The sequence below is a fragment of the Phocoena sinus genome, chromosome 16, assembly GCF_008692025.1.
Source record: "Phocoena sinus isolate mPhoSin1 chromosome 16, mPhoSin1.pri, whole genome shotgun sequence".
Classification (NCBI taxonomy): domain Eukaryota; kingdom Metazoa; phylum Chordata; class Mammalia; order Artiodactyla; family Phocoenidae; genus Phocoena; species Phocoena sinus.
In genome coordinates this window covers 54,959,273-54,975,416 of record NC_045778.1, presented here as the reverse complement: position 1 = coordinate 54,975,416, position 16,144 = coordinate 54,959,273, and the positions used below count along the sequence as shown (strand labels likewise).

Below are 16,144 nucleotides of genomic sequence, written 5' to 3'. Positions count from 1 at the left end.
TGACAGTTCAAAGATTCAGGGAAATGACGAGGCTTGGCAAAAGCAAGCATGACCTTTCTTCCAGGTGCAGGGGCAGGGGCAGGAAGGCTGGGGAAGATATTTCTCATGCCCTTAGCCTGGTGAGGGCCTCAGCTGTGCCGAGAAGGGGTAGAGTTGTTCAGACTAAAACTCCATCAGGTGGCTGGAAGGTGGAGTGGGGTCCCCAGCTGTGCCCTGGAAAACATGATTTGTCTGGTCCCACTGCCCTATAAGCCCCAGCCTCCTCTTCCTTTTGGTTCTCAAATTTGAGCGACCTCAACAATTACCTGGAAACTTCCCTCCAGCTTCTGCTGCAGTAGGTCCACGTTTTGAACCTGCACCCTTAGGTGATTCTGATCCAGGTGTCCAAACTTTAAGCACCACCTCCATGGGTCTTGGTGCCGTCAGCTCAGCATCTGATCTCCCACTCGTCTCCCTGCCCCCCAGCACACACTGTAAGTCCTCTCCCAGGAAAGGATCTGATGAAATCACTCACCCTGAGGAGTAGGATACAGAGAAGACTTGGAGGGGGACACGTGCTCCCAGGAGATCAAGACGCATTGCCCTCCTCTGTGAAGCCTGCACTAACTCCTCCTGTCGAAATTAGATGTCTACAGGAGCCAGGCAGGGAAGTGGTGAGAGAAGAGGACAAAAAGGCACAGTACCGTAGGGAGTGATGGGGCCTTCAGCACACTGGCGCGAGCATACCCATCTGGGAGGGCGCAGAGGGGAGCAGCCACTTCTCAGCCCACCAGCTGTAGGTATGCAAACCATGGTTGCCTGATCTTCTGATCTGTTGAAAGAAGCCAGAAATCAGATTTTTATGGACGGTTTTCCAATTTTTAAACTATGGGGGCCGAAGCAAGCACGTCTGAGGGTCAAATCTGGATGGAAGTGGGCCAGCCGTTTGCAGCCTGGTCTAGACAGTGAGCCCTTGGGTTGAGAGACCTTGTGTTCACCCCTGTGCCCTCGGTGCTAGCTCACTGCCCAGCATACCTAGGGGGTTCCCAGCAAATGCTGTTACAGGAGCAAATAAGTGAAGGCAAGATGGGACAGGCAGGTCAAAAGGGACTTCCTGCCCCATCACACCTAAGGTCAGCCGTGCTGGCCAGCAGGGGTGGGGCCTGTCTGAGAGCCCCTTCCCGGCTCCCTGGCAGAGGAAGCCCGGGCTGATGTCTAACTCACTCACACCTGGTAATTCACTCACATCCAGCATCCCTGGATGTTCCGTGAGCATCCCCTGTGGTGCAGACCTCTCTTGGGTCTCCAGTTTTATCCACTCCCCCGCTAAAGCCCCCCAGCCTCCCATGCCTCCTGCAAGGACCTGGACCCAGCTTGTCTTCACTTCAGGCCACTCCTCAGAAATCTTTGCCCAGGGGGTCCATCCCCCAGCCCAGGCCCAGCTCCTCTGAGAGCAATGGCAAGAGCGGACAAAGCCTCACAGCTGCCCCTGGGAGAAGCAAGAGGGAGAAAAAGCCCAGCCTGCGGGTCCCTGGAAGTATCCACATGTCCTGGACACCCCCTGACAGGGGAGGCATGTCTGAGGGCTCTGCCCATCTCAGCAGATGAAATCAGAATGTCAGGAGTGACGTGCCAGAAGGGAGGAGCTCTGCCCATCAGGAAGAGGGGCTGACAGGCTGCTTAAAACTGATCAGAAAAAGGAAAATAGAAGAGAAGGTATTGCAAGAACTATGTGAGATACAGGGTATACGATGCCACTTCATAGGAAGTTCAAGAAGAGTTACTAAGTGATGTGAGGACAAGCTGCGTTGATGAAGCAGCAGGTGGGGAGTAAGGCAGGGTGGGGTACTGATGGCGAGGGGACAAGGAAGCCTTCTGAAGTGATGGAAATGTTCTGTATCTTGCTCTGGATGGTACTTACACACGTGTATACATACAGAAAAACACATAACCTACATAGTACGTTTAAAGATTTGTGGACTTTGGACTTCCCTGGTGGCGCAGTTAAGAATTAATGGTTAAGAATCCGCCTACCAATGCAGGGGACACGGGTTCGAGCCCTGGTCTGGGAAGATCCCACATGCCGCGAAGCAACTAAGCCCGTGCACCACAACTACTGAGCCTGAGCTCTAGAGCCCATGCGCTGCAACTACTGAAGCCTGCGCGCCTGGAGCCCGTGCTCCGCAACAAGAGATGCCACCGCAAAATGAAAAGCTTGTGCACCGCAACGAAGACCCAACACAGCTAAAAACATTTAAAAAATATATAGGGCTTCCCTGGTGGCGCAGTGGTTGAGAGTCAGCCTGCCCAAACAGGGGATGCGGGTTCGTGCCCCTGTCCAGGAGGATCCCACATGCCGCGGCGTGGGCTGTGGCCGCTGGGCCTGCGCGTCTGGAGTCTGTGCTCTGCGTTGGGAGAGGCCACAGCAGCTGGAGGCCCGCCTATGGCAAAAAAAAAAAAAAAAATATATATATATATATATATATATATATATATATATATGTATATATAAAGGTTTGTGGACTTTACTGCATAGAAATTTTACCTCAACAATAAAAGAAAAAAGCAATGGAATAAAAGAGGGGAAAAGCCTCTCACAGATACCCACAAATCAAGAAGCTGGAGACTGGCACCAGCTCTTTGGGACAAGCTTAAAAAGAGGCAAGAAGGCCAACGAGGTGTAAGAACCTTGCTCCCAAATGAGCCATGGAACTGATTTCTAACAAAGTTAGTCAGCCAGCAGGTGGCCAATTTCAAGTGCAAATACATAATTGAAAATGTGCTCATGGTGAAGGCAAGAAGTGACTACAGCTTTAGAGTACCACAGCCTTCTCCCTTTCAAGTCCTTTGGCTTCAGTTGTCCCAGTTCATCCTCACCACAACCCTGGGAGTGGCTGTTAGGTCTCAGACTTAGAGTGGAACAAACAGAGGCCCAGGGAAGTTCAAGGACTTGCCCAAGGTCACATTGGCCATGCCAAGACTCAAATCTTGGCAGGAGTTACCAGGTCTGTGCCCTTGCTTCTGCACACGCCCCTCCTAGACCATGCTGCATTTGAAAGCAATGCAGACGTATGGATTCTCTGTCTATAACAATAGCCAATTAGAGATAGTCATTGTACCCAAACTTAATTTGGGGAATAATTGTGTGAGAGAGCTAATTAATGATCAGCCTTTTCTTAAGAAAAATCTCTGTTCTCAAGAGTCAGCAGTCTTGAGACGTGTCGAGGTGAGAGCTATCTCTGTCTTGCTCAGGCCTGGCAAAGAGTGCAATTCTATGAGATTTGTTGAAAGAGGACATCTCTTCCCTTTGACAGATTTAATAACAAACCCCAATGGAGGTGTTCCATTCTTTCTCCTCAGACAGGCAGGGGGTGGACCAGACAGTTTGAGTCAGTAGGTTGATGGTGACACGGGAAATTAGAAAGACTGTGGAGGATACTGTTAGTGTTACTCTAAAGCCATCTGCCCCTTCTCCTCACCACAGACCCTGGTTTTGTTCTAGCCCCAGGAGATGAATCATGATTAGGCTAAAGCCAACACAGTAATTTCATTTGCTTTTCCTAGATTCTCACTTTCCCGGTTTCCTCTGTAGTCAGGATACCATTCTAGCCAATGAGACATAAAGACAAATCTGCTGAAAGGCTTCTTGCTTCCTGATTAAAGAGTTAGGAACTACCCCTTAATGGAAGAAACTACCCCTTCCTCCTCCTTCCTGCCAGGAATGTGCTTGTGTGAGGACATGATGGCTGGAGCTGTGGCAGCCATCTTGCCATCAAAAGGTAATAAGCTTAAGAAAAGCAAGCCCAGTGAATATGGCTGAACAGAGAGATCAATAGCGCCTGGTCCTTGCTGACATTTTTGAGCTGCTCATCAACTCTGGATCAGACTTCATTTTTTTTTAAGGTTTCAACATTTTATTCAAGTTTTATTTTAAGTGATGTTAATTACAGCATTTGAAGGGGAGGAACTAATTCCACACAAAATGGAAGACGCTAAAATGTACCCATTAAACTGCTAAAAAATAAACTGAGTGGCGAGAATACAAGAGAAGTTCAATTTAGATTCTGAGTGTTGTCACCATGTGATTACAGTCACAGAGACTCTTCCCAGCTTGCACCTGGAGCTCTTAGAAGCTACTTCATACTCTGGTGCAAGGGCAAAATAAACACATGAGAAAAAACACAGTTAAGTCCTGAATTATTGGCTTCATCACATCCACCTTCTCCACCCCAAAATGGCACAGAAGAAACAGCTACCACTCCCTGCAGACTACTTTTGGTGTAAAAGAGGTGATGGATTGGGGTGGAAAAAGTCCCTGCCTAAAAAAGTCCCTTTCAGATGAGTTTGTATACACCATCCAACAGCCTCTCCTCAATCAGGATAGGAAACCAAGGTTCAATTCTCAGGAAGTCACAATTTCATTCATTTACTCAATACGAATTTACAAAGTGCCTGCAAATTATCAGCTTCCACTTGCAGCCGTTTCTAGGTAAAAAAGGAACCTGACATCTCTAGAGGGGCAGCAAGCTCCCCCTCAAGTCTACAGCTGAAAGGACGTTTTTTGAAATTGGGTTTCTTCTGTACCTCTGAAAAGGTAACACCCTAAAGCGGAATCACCTTTAACCTGGAAGTCTAACATGATATTTAGCGATACTTGCATCCCAGACATACAACATTAAAAGGTACACTAAATTCTGAAGGTAGCTATGCTGAAAAATAGTTTAAAATTAAACGATTGTACAGTATTCATTTATGCTTGAAACTCCAGTCCTAGACCAAGCTTGTGGCCACCAGCGTTGACATTCTTGCCATCCAGCAGAGCTGACAGTGTCAGTTTGATACCTGGCTTTAGGGTCTGAGTATATCCTAACCCTATGAGGCTGGAGTTGTTCACTTTAGCCAAGAAGCAGGCGTCAGGGTCGATCTGGTAATTGGCTGCTATTCTGAAGCGAGTGTTACTGTTTCCCGCTGTCCAGGCTAGATTAACAGCAGTCTCCAACTTCTTGTTCACCTTCTGATAAATGGAGCCACCAAACTCTGTCCCATCATTTATATTAGTGTGAAGCTGGAACTCATCGGTCTTGTAGCCAACTGCAAAATTGCTCTGGGTCACTCGAGACTTTGGGTCTCAAAATTCATCTGGTAGCCAGCCAGCCAGCCCTCATAACCCAGCACCAGAGCACCCCGGATGGAAGGGCCGGCAATGTCGAAATCCACATCACAGCCCAGGTTGATATGTTCCCGCTTGTACCCTGTCTTGATTTTAGCATTTTTTTCCCCCAGTGTTTGGAGAGAAGGATGAATTGAAGGTCAGCTTCAGGCCACGTGCAAGCTGATCTTCCACAGTAATCTCCGTGCCTAGTGTGTTGTCAGTGTTCCATCTCTCCGTAAACGTCAGACCATATTCGGTCCATCTGTACTTGGTTTCCAGACCATCCGTCACTCTGGTGGTCTCGGTGTCGGCTGAACCTGAGCTTGTAAATTCCAGTCCATTCTCAGATTTTGTTTTCAAATCAAGTGTTATTAAGCCAAACCCATAGCCCTTGGTGAAGACATCCCTGGCAGATTTGCCAAGATCAGCATACGTGAGAGGCACAACCATCTTCTGCACCCCTCTTTGCAGGTTGCACACCTTGGCAAATGCTGTTTTCTGTCCTAAGGGCTGGACATCTAGGAATCATGCTCCATGAGTTGTGAATCCTCCAGGAAGAAATCCAGACTTCATATTGAGATAATTCAGTGTCATAATGATTTAGCCACAGTCTGTTTAGGTCTTTTGTTACACGTAACCTATCTGACACAAAGGGCAGAAGCAGACAGACACCAGTTGCAGAATTCAAGTCACATGGATGAGACCTGATAAGAAGCAGGGGCAGGCCAGACAAGGACCTGGAAGGCAGCAAGAAGCAAAGCTCAATGGCATCACCAGGCCAAGGAACAATTTCTTGGCATTTCCTGGGCTACGTGGCCTACCATCAACAGAAGCCTGAACCTGCTACACCGGCCCATGGCTTTGATGGTACTCCAGGTGTCTCTCATTGGTGATTACCCAAAGCTAGTGCACAAAGAACTGTTGCCTTTCACAACCACAGAGTTACAGGGGTCTGGGGTTTTGACATATTGTAACCTTGGACAGAGGAAAGAAGCTGACCTTCTCTTTTTTTAATTCAGTTCAATATTAAAAAATAGCTAGACTCATTGCAACTGTGGTCCATGCATTAATTAATAGGGCAGCTATGGAAGCTCTTTGTATTCTTTCCTAATGGTTAGTTATTGTAAACTTTTTCTACTATAATGACCTGTTAAAGTCAGGAAGTAAGCTGCAAAATCCACATGAATTGAAGATCAGACATGAGGCTTCAGATACATTTCTCACTGTGGCGGACTCAAACAGTGTTCGCGCTCCTCTGTTGTCAGGGGTACTCTGGGGGAGAAGTTGGAGGCTCACAGCAACCTGTGAGCCAGTTCATCAGCAGGGAGGCTTTATCCTCAGGGCAGCCAACTGGGGCAGGTCAGAAGGGATACCTCCAGATCTGCAAGACAGGGACTTCCCTGGTGGTCCAGTGGGTAAGAGTCCATGCTCCCGATGCAGGGGGCCCGGGTTCAGTCCCTGGTCAGGGAACTAGATCCCACATGCATGCCACAACCAAGAACTGGTACAGCCCAAATAAATTAATTAATTAAAATTAAATTAAGAAAAAAAATTGATAGATCTGCAAGACAAAGGAGTCCAAATTCATGGCCAGAAAAAAGCCACAGGCCTGGAGACCAATTCAGGATCTGTGTGAAGGGGGAAATCTGGGCTCAGGGGAAGAGCCGAGCCCTGAAATCCAGACCATGGAGAACAAAGGCATAGCACAAGCAAAAAGAAATAGAAGCATCCCTGAAGAAAGAGCTGCTTTGCCGGCAAGTTTCTTCTTCACGCCCACATGTGGCGGGGGAGCCCAGACCTGCAGAGGGGAGGAAAGCGCTTTGGCTGGTTAAGAACTGGTGGCAGGAGTGTGGCTGCAACCAGGGTTCTGACAGTGACTCATGCCTCAGGAATAGTCATCACAATGGTTTTCACTTGGGGGCCTGCCCTGGGCCACACACAGTGCTAAGTGTCTTTTCAAATCCTCACAAAACCCCATGATTTAGGCCCTATTATCATCCCCACTTAAGAGCTGAGAAACTGAGGCCGAGAGAGGTAAAGTCACTCTTGGTCTCTAAAGTCTCCCTGCTGGTGAGCGGTAGAGGCAGGTTTCAAAGCCCAAGTTCGGACTCACCTCTGTAATCTCAAGTCTACCCACTCGCCACCTTCCCGCCTCCTTCTCCATGAGCTCTTCCCAAACCTGGCAGTTCCCACCAATCCTGTCCTTCTTTCCCACATTGCAGTGCCTGTAACAGCCTGCTTGGTGCTGAGTTACTTATTGCTGCCATACGGTGACCAAATGTTCCCTGAGTGTGCTCCCTGCCCTGTCCCCCCAGTAGCCCTGTAAGCTCTTTAGGGACCATAACAACTAGGAATGCTGCTAGCTGCAAGTAACAGAATGCCCAACTAAAGTAGCTCCCATAATAAGGTCATTTATTATCTCATACAAGAGTTAGCCTGGAGGCAAGCGTCTTCCAGATCATGTTAATTTAGTGGCTGGACAAAAACAGGGCTTTGGGTCAGCTTCCCTGGTATTCTCTTTTTTTTTTTTTTTTTTTTTTTTTAAGATTTATTTATTTATTTATTTTGTTTTTGGCTGTGTTGGGTCTTCATTGCTGTGCATGCGCTTTCTGTAGTTGCGAGCAGGGGCCGCTCTTCATTGCTGTGTGCAGGCTTCTCATTGTGGTGGCTTCTCTTGTTGCAGAGCGTGGGCTCTAGGTGTGCAGGCTTCAGTAGTTGTGGCACGTGGGCTCAGTAGTTGTGGCTCGCGGGCTCTAGAGTGCAGGCTCCGTAGTTGTGGCGCACGGGCTTAGTTGCTCCGCGGCATGTGGGATCTTCCCAGAACAGGGCTCGAACCTGTGTCCCCTGCATTGGCAGGCAGATTCTTAACCACTGTGCCACCAGGGAAGCCCCTCTCTTTTTTTTAGCTGCGTTGGGTCTTCACTGCTGTGTGCGGGCTTTCTCTAGTTGCGGCGAGTGAGGGCTACTCTTTGTTGCCGTGCACAGGCTTCTCATTGCGGTGGCTTGTCTTGTTGTGGAGCATGGGCTCTAGACGCGCAGGCTTCAGTAGTTGCAGCAGTCGGGCTCAGTAGTTGTGGCTCGCGGCTTAGTTGCTCCACAGCATGTGGGATCTTCCCGGACCAGGGATCGAACCCGTGTCCCCTGAATTGGCAGGCAGACTCTTAACCACTGCACCCCCAGGGAAGTCCCCCTGGTATTCTCTTGACTTTATCCACATGGTCATAAGAGGCCTGCAACAGTGACAAGCAGTCCATGCTCACACCATATCATCCAAAGACAGGAAGCGACCCTTGTGTCCCTTGTCTGGAGAGCCATTAAAATGTTCCCTGGTGCTCCCCTGTGATATTGTGATTTACAGCAAAAAATATATATTTGGTCTTCATCCCTGTTCCTGGCACAGAGCTCATTATACCCTCGGAATTTCCTAAGTGATAAGAGCCATAAGGTGAAAAGAGAATCTTTTGTTATTCATAACAAGGTCCTTTCAACCACACCTGAATTTATGTTAAAAAGGTGATTTTTGGAAAACCCCTAGATCAGCAACCACAGGATGGGGGCTGGTTGCCAAGGGGAAGCAATCATGTGATTAGAGATGTGGAACTTTCAGTCCCCGAACTCAGCCTCCTGGGAGGGGAGAGGAGCTGGGGATTGAGTTCCATCGCCAGTGGCTGATGGTTTAATCAATCACGTCTATGTGATGAGGCCTCCATTTAAAAATGTCCTAACTGAAGGGGCTCAGAGAACTTCTAGGTGGTGAACATGTAGAGGTGCTGGGAGGGTGGCACACCCAGAGGGCGTCCCTTCCCCGACACCTCGCCCTATGCTTCTCTTCCACCTGGCTGTTCTTGAGTTGTATCCTTTTATATTAAACTGGTGATCTCATAAGTAAACTTTTCCTGAGTTCTGTGAGCCATTCTAGGCAATTAATTGAACTCAAGGAGAGAGTCATGGGAACCTGCAACTTATAGAGAGTGAGTTAGAAGCACAGGTAACAACCTGGACTTGCAGTTGGTGTCCGAAGTTGGGGTTGGGAAGAGAGGGACACTCTCATGGGACTGAGCCCTTAACCTGTGGAATCTGACGTTAACTCCAGGTATATAGTATCAGAACTGAACTGAATTGGACAACACCCAGCTGGTGTCACAGAATTGCTTGGTGTAGGAAAAGCCCTCACATATTGGGTGACCAGAAGCATCAGAAGTGAAGTATTAAGAGCAGAGAGTTTCTCCCTTTACATCCCCCCACACACGCTTCTCCTGATGTCTCATTGGCCAGCATTGTATCCCACACCCAGACCTAAGACAACCGCTAGCAAGAAGACTGGAATGATCATGACTGCTTTAGACCTGGCCCTGAGTGCACCTGGGGGGCCCACACACACACCTTGACAGTGTCTGACATAACTGTGGTCTGGAGCTCTCCTCACTTTTAAAACCTCTCTGGGTGATGCTAACATTCTGTCAGGGGTAAGAATGGCTGGTTTGGGCTTATTAACATTTGGCCTTTGGGGCTGGGGAAGGGGTCATGAAGCACATGGCCGCCCAGTACCTGAACCAAATCTGAGTCAGGCTGCAAGGAAGGGGTTTGACTGTGAGTAAACAGCCGTAGGTCTGACACAGGGGCCTCTCCTTCTAGGCACGTGATAGGTGCTCAGTAAGCACTGGGTGTATTGAACAGTATCGGTCACTCCCAGAGATGGTTTGAAATACCCTCCTCCACCCAACAGTAGCAATTTCAGTTATCTTATAGTTATTTCAAGTTTGGAAATGTATTTCCTTTGACATAATATATATTTGTCCATAAATATATAAATGTATATAAAATATATATAATACATAATGTTGTATAACGTGTGAGCAGTGTCAAGCTCTAAGAATAATTTCAATAATTATATTAACCAGCGTTTCTCTGGGCGGCTTCCTAAGTGCCCATCATCCCCTGTGTTAAGCAGTGGAGGTTCTGATACAGGCATGATGATTGTGTGGGAAGGCAGGCTTGGGCATAATGATGAAGAATGCAGGCTCTCGGGTCATAGCGCAGCTCTACCACTTGCTGCTGTGTGATTTAGGCAGATCCCTCCATTTCCCCATCTGTAAAATGGGGATCATAATAGAGCTCTGGTTTTTGGTGTTCTAGTTGCCCTTGGGTTCAAATCCTAGTTCTGGCACAAACTAGTCATGTAACCTTAGGAAAGTTTCTTGGCCTCTTTGGGCCTATATTTCCTCACCTGTGAAATGAGGATAATAAAGGCAAACTTATCAGGATGTTGGGAAGAGAAAATGAGAATACAGAGAAAGTTCAGAGCACAGAGTCATCATTCAAGAGAGCACGCAGGAGAGCAGCGTGTCTAGAGATCACAATAAAGACTGGTCCAAGGGACTTCCCTGGTGGCGCAGTGGATAAGACTCTGCGCTCCCAATGCAGGGGGCCCAGGTTTGATCCCTGGTCAGGGAACTAGATCCCACATGCCGCAACTAAGAGTTGGAATGCCGCAACTAAGGAGCTGGCGAGCCGCAACTAAGGAGACCGCCTGCAGCAACTAAGACCCTACACAACCAAATAAATAAATAAATCAATAAGAAAGACTGGTCCAAAACACCAAGGATCTTGACATGACAGCAGCCTTCAGATGTCTGAAGAGAGGCATCTGGGAGAAGCATTCAGCTTGCTTGGTGTGATCCAGAGGGTGGAAATCCCAGAGAGGGAGATGCAGCTTTAAGGAAGAAAGATTCACCCTCTCCACCAGGAACAGCAGTCTCGAGGGTAGTAACTCAGGAGACCCGGCAGTACCAGGCAGAGGCCAGCTGAGCCAAGGTCCCACTGTCTCTGGGTGCTAAATGCATGAAATCCAATCAAGGAAACCTAGCCCCAGCTCCCCAAAGTGTTAAGGAGCATTTCTCTTACATGCATAAGAACAACCTGGGGGGGCATGTCCAAAAAGCTGACCGAGACCCCACCCTGGAGATTCCAGTTCAGTAGATCTGAGGAGATTCTGCATTCCAGCAGGGTGATGCAGGCTCCAAGGACCAAACTTGAGGACACCTGGCCCAAACTTCCACCTGCTGCTGTCTCAGAGCCCCAAGGTGGGGCTAAGCCCACAGTTAAAATCACTGTATCCAAAGGAGAACTTTATGCTGAGAAAGATAGGCACAGAGAACCTGGCGCCTTGACAGTACTCAGAGAGAAAACAAAACAGGTGCTAATGCATTCTGGTCCTAAATCAGGAGGTGTGGCACACAGGCGCCTAGGGAGGAGAGAAGTTATTCGACGTGATCGCTAGAAATGTCGGGGATAAGATAGCATATCAGGGTGCACTCCAAAAGGCACCCACCCAGCCAGCCCTTGGCTGGAGACTTGGGGGAGACCATGACCACGGAAGAGTGGAAGGGAAGAGTGGCAGGACCCAACTGTAGGGGGCGCCACTCATCTTGGAGTCCCTGTGAAAGGCTCCCCTAGAGTTGCTCGCTGCTGGGGACCCTGAAAATGAGGCTACAAATGCAGAGTCTACACCCTCTGGCACAGCACTCAAAGTCCCTCAGTAGCCCCAGTCTAGCCTACAGGTACCTTTTCCTCTGAGTGGCTCCTCCTGGAGCTGATTTATTTGCAAAAAACGGGGAATTCTGTTCCCCAGTTCTGTTCCACTGTGTGCTCCGGGGAATCCCACTCAGCATTCAAGACCCCAGCCAATAACTCTTCTCATGTGAAGCCTTTCCCAGCGACCTGGACACACAGGCACACAGCAATCTTTCCTCCCACCTCTGGGCCCCCCATCACCATGCTGCACTCTAGAGCAGAACTGAATACATGCCCATATAGCCTCATGAGGGCAGGGAGCTTTGTCTGTTTTGCTCACTGGTGTGTCCCCAGCGCCTAGGACAGTAGCCAGCATGTAAGAGATGCAGTGTAAACATTTGTTGAATGAATGAATGAACTTTGCAAGACAGAAGCTGCCAGCCACTTCCACCAAGTGAACCAGCGAATCGCCCCTGGACCAATATTCTCAGTGGAGGGCAGAGTCCCAGGAGACCCTCTTGCTTATGCAACGCTGAGGCAAGTAGACATTCATTGCCCAGAACTTCCCACAACCGGCCAAAGACCACTGCTCCCAATCTCCCTTGGTATGCAGAAGTGAGTACTGAGGAACAGGGGGCTAAATTTGCAAAGGGCCACAAAAGTCTCCGGCACAAGCCCTGCACCCCCAAAGAGGGATGCTGTGGGAAGCTCTCTGGTGAAGAGGTTTGATGTTGGCTGAGAGCAACTTGCTAGAAAACACACCACGGTCTCCAAAGGGTGGGGGCCTGTGCATGGCCTGCGTCTACTCCTAATGCTGGGCTCTGACGTCAAAAAAGGGGCACAGCTTGGGGCTGAAGCTGACTCCTTCTTAGGACCCAGCCCCTCGGGCACTGAGTGAACATGAACTGAAAGAATTAAAACTTCGGGAGCTCGAGAATGAGCAGCCCCAAACTCCCCGAGAGCCAGGCCACAGCATCCCTGAGCGATCAGGTGAGGAAGTGCAGGACCGTCCGGGACTGGGGCCAACAGTTAAAACCCTGAAAGCTGGGGCCCATGAGTGGACAGGTCACCCTCTCCAGACGGCTTCCCATGTAGCACTTCAAGGCTCGACCGAACGCATTGGACTGAGTAAGCGCCATGGAATCTTGGATATTTTAGGAGGCCTCACTAGGGACACACCAGCAAATGGATTTTTTTCCATGATTAATTGGAAAAATAAGAGCCGTGATTGCATTTTGGAAAGCTGGTAATTTAGCACCCATTCAAACCATTGTTTTAAATTATTTACGTACACAACACGTATTTGGTGAAGATGAGGAGAAACTGATTCTCTCTTATAAAACTTGAATATCTTTCTTTAGGTTCAAAACAATGGATTTATTGCATGCATTTATTATAGGCAATCTTCTAAACCAGACAGCTTCCTGGGAAGCATAGACACCATTTAAAATTTGGATGCTAAAATAAATCACTTGTTCTTGATAAACAGCACTGCGCGGGCATTAATCAGCTTCAGGGTCACAACTGACTGCAGCTGGTAACTGCAGTGACCTGCAGAGGGCGGAACTCGGAGTGGTGGGATGATTTACTGTATGTACAATCAGCACATACATACTCTTGGGAAAGGAGAAAAACAAACTGCAGAAGTAGGTCAGCAGGCGTGAGGGGGAATTTGGTTTTGCTTTGCTTTTTTATTTCCACTGAGCACATCTCTTCAGTCTGAGCCAAACCAGTTAATTTAGGCCAGGGGTCGGCAAACTTCTTCTGTAAAGGGCCAGACAGTAAATATTTTAGGCTATGCAAGCCAAGAGGCAAAACTGAACAACTGTCAGCTAAAGGGCTACATGGTCTTTTTTCACATTTATATTTAAAACTGTGAAACCTATTCTTAGCTCTTATATAAGACCAGGTGGTGGGCTGGATTTGGTCTGTGGGCCATCGTTTGCCAAGTCCTGATTTAAGTTCCCAGGCCCTAGATGTCTGTCTTACAAAAGTGATGTTTTGGTTCCTTTACTGGCAATTTCATAGCTGATAACCCCTCAAAACAATTCTAAATAAAATAATGATACTACCCGATGTTTGCAGAGCACTCTACAACTTCTTCCCCATCTTTGTAAATGACACCATCACCAGGAGTCATTCTTAATTCTATCCCTGCCTTTCCTTCCTACTATCAGCAAGTTCTGATGGTCCGGCTCCAAAACATATCTCAAAACCAACCACTGGACTCCAACAGATACTTGCACACCCGTGTGTGTTGCAGCATTCTTCACAATAGACAAAAGGTGGAAATAACCCAGATACCCACCAACAGATGAATGAATGAACAAAATGCATAATATCCATAGGATGGAATATTATTTAACTGTAAAAAGGAATGAAGTTATAATACAAGCTACAATGTGGATGAGCCTTGAAGACATTATGCTAACTGAAATAAGCCAGATGCAAAACGACAACTAATATATGATTCTACTTATATGAATTATCCGAGAATAGTCAAATACATAGAAACAGAAAGTAAAATAGAGGTTACCAGAGACTGGGACAGGGGGAGGAATGGGGAGTTATTATCTAATGGGTACAGAGTCTCTGTTTGAAATGATGAGAATGTTCTGGAAGTGGATGGTGGTGATGGTTGCACAACATTGGGAATGTATATAATACCACTGAGTTGTACACTTAAAAATGGTTAAAATAATAAAATTTAAGTGTATTTTACCACAATTTTCTAAATTAAAAAATAATGTAAACACCCACCAGAGTCATATCCCCTGCCACCACCTTAACCCAAGTGACCATGATTTTTGGCTTTTTAACTAGCCTCCCAGTGTCCCCTCTTGTCCCCTACACGGCATTCTCCACAGAACCACAGAAATCGGGTAACCACTCTCTTACTTAAAACTCTGCAGTGGGGCTTCCCTGGTGGTGCTGTGGTTAAGAATCCACCTGCTAATGCAGGAGACACGCATTCGAGCCCCGGTCCGGGAAGATCCCACATGCCGCGGAGCAACTAAGCCCGTGCGCCACAACTACTGAGCCCACATGTCACAGCTACTGAAGCCCACGCGCCCTAGAGCCCGTGCTCCGCAACAAGAGAAGCCACCGCAATGAGAAGCCCGTGCACCGCAACAAAGAGTAGCTCCCCACTCGCCACAACTAGAGAAAGCCTGCGCGCAGCAATGAAGACCCAACACAGCCAAAAATAAATAAATAAATAAAAAGTTTTAAAGATCTCCAGTGGTGTCTACCCATGCTCCTGGAAGTGTGGGCGACAGACCAGCCACATCAGCATCTCTGGAGAGCTCGTTTGAGATGCAGAACCTCAGGCCCAGCCCAGACCATCCTATGCCCGTGTGTGACAGAGAAGCACCTGTGCAGCAGACCACGCCCCCACCTCAAGCCCCAGCTCTCCTTCCTGCCTCCAGTCTTGGGTCGGAGAAACTCATTCCTATACCTGATTCCTTTTCTAGTCTCCCTTGCAGCTAAGAACCATTCTGATTAGTCAGAAGTAAGCAAAACCATGGGACTTCCCTGGTGGTCCTGTGGTTAGGACTTAGCCTTCCAGTGTAAGGGGTGCGGGTTTCGATCCCTCATCAGGGAGCTAAGATCCCACATGCCCGGTAGCCAAAAAGCCAAAACATAAAAAAAAAAAACCAGAAGCAATATTGTAACAAATTCAATAAAGAATATTAAAAAAAAAAAAAAAGGCCCACATTAAAAAAAAAAGAAGTAGTAAGCAGAATCTGCCTTGTACGTAGATGTGATGCCTGGAGTGGCCGCAGCCGCTTACAACCAGTGGGGACAGGTTGAAGAGTGGCAGAACGTCAGCCCAACATCATCAAGCCATTGAACTGTATCAACAGCCAGCCGGGTTCCCATTACCGTGAGAGTAAAATCCAAGCTCCCTGCCAGTGCCCACAGGGCTCCCACAGCCAGCCTCTGCCTGACCCCCAGCTCCCCTCACACTGCTCCCCCCTCCACTTACGGCGCTCCAGCCACCAGCCAGAACTTCCTCGCTACCCCTCATGGGTGACATTTGTGTTTTTTTGCACCCCATGTAGGGAGGTCGGAAAATGGGGTTCAACCAGTGCTGTTGCCACAGAAGGGTTGAACTAAACCACGTGCATAAATCATTTTGATAAAAGTTAATTTCTAAAATGTGAAAACAAATTCACTGCCCAGGAACATCATTTTACAGCATCTTCTCTTTTCATTCCATGATTGGCTTACATTTGTACTCTAGTAGGGTTGTTTTTTATTTTATTTTTTCTCTTTTCCAAAAAGCAGGCATGGAAATGGTACTTTTTAAATTTTTGTATTAATTATCCATTTTATACATATTAGTGTATACATGTCAATCTCAAGCTCCCAATTCATCCCACCACCACCATCACTTTCCCCCCTTGGTGTCCATACGTTTGTTCTCTACATCTGTGTCTCTATTTCTTCCTTGCAAACTGCTTCATCTGTACCATTTTTCTAGATTCCACATATACG

The 16,144-nt window shown here is 47.8% G+C and overlaps 3 protein-coding genes across 3 annotated transcripts in view; all 3 read right to left on the bottom strand.

Moving 5' to 3' along the window:
- The window catches only part of GOLGA7B (golgin A7 family member B), a 36,179-nt gene extending 35,414 nt beyond the window's left edge, over positions 1–765 (bottom strand). The window contains exon 1 of the mRNA XM_032607792.1: positions 684–765. The gene's annotated coding sequence lies outside the window, so the exon portion shown is untranslated. The remainder of the gene's footprint in view (positions 1–683) is intronic.
- Positions 690–16,144, bottom strand: part of ZFYVE27 (zinc finger FYVE-type containing 27) — a 76,149-nt gene continuing 60,694 nt past the window's right edge. The window contains exon 12 of the mRNA XM_032607789.1: positions 690–811. Within this exon, the coding sequence (XP_032463680.1) occupies positions 762–811 (50 nt within the window). The 3' untranslated portion in view covers positions 690–761. The remainder of the gene's footprint in view (positions 812–16,144) is intronic.
- LOC116741397 (voltage-dependent anion-selective channel protein 1-like) lies at positions 4,607–5,581 on the bottom strand. The gene is given in 3 exon segments (XM_032607791.1): positions 4,607–5,103; positions 5,106–5,259; positions 5,261–5,581. Coding segments are annotated over 3 exon segments (849 nt in total). The 3' UTR covers positions 4,607–4,729.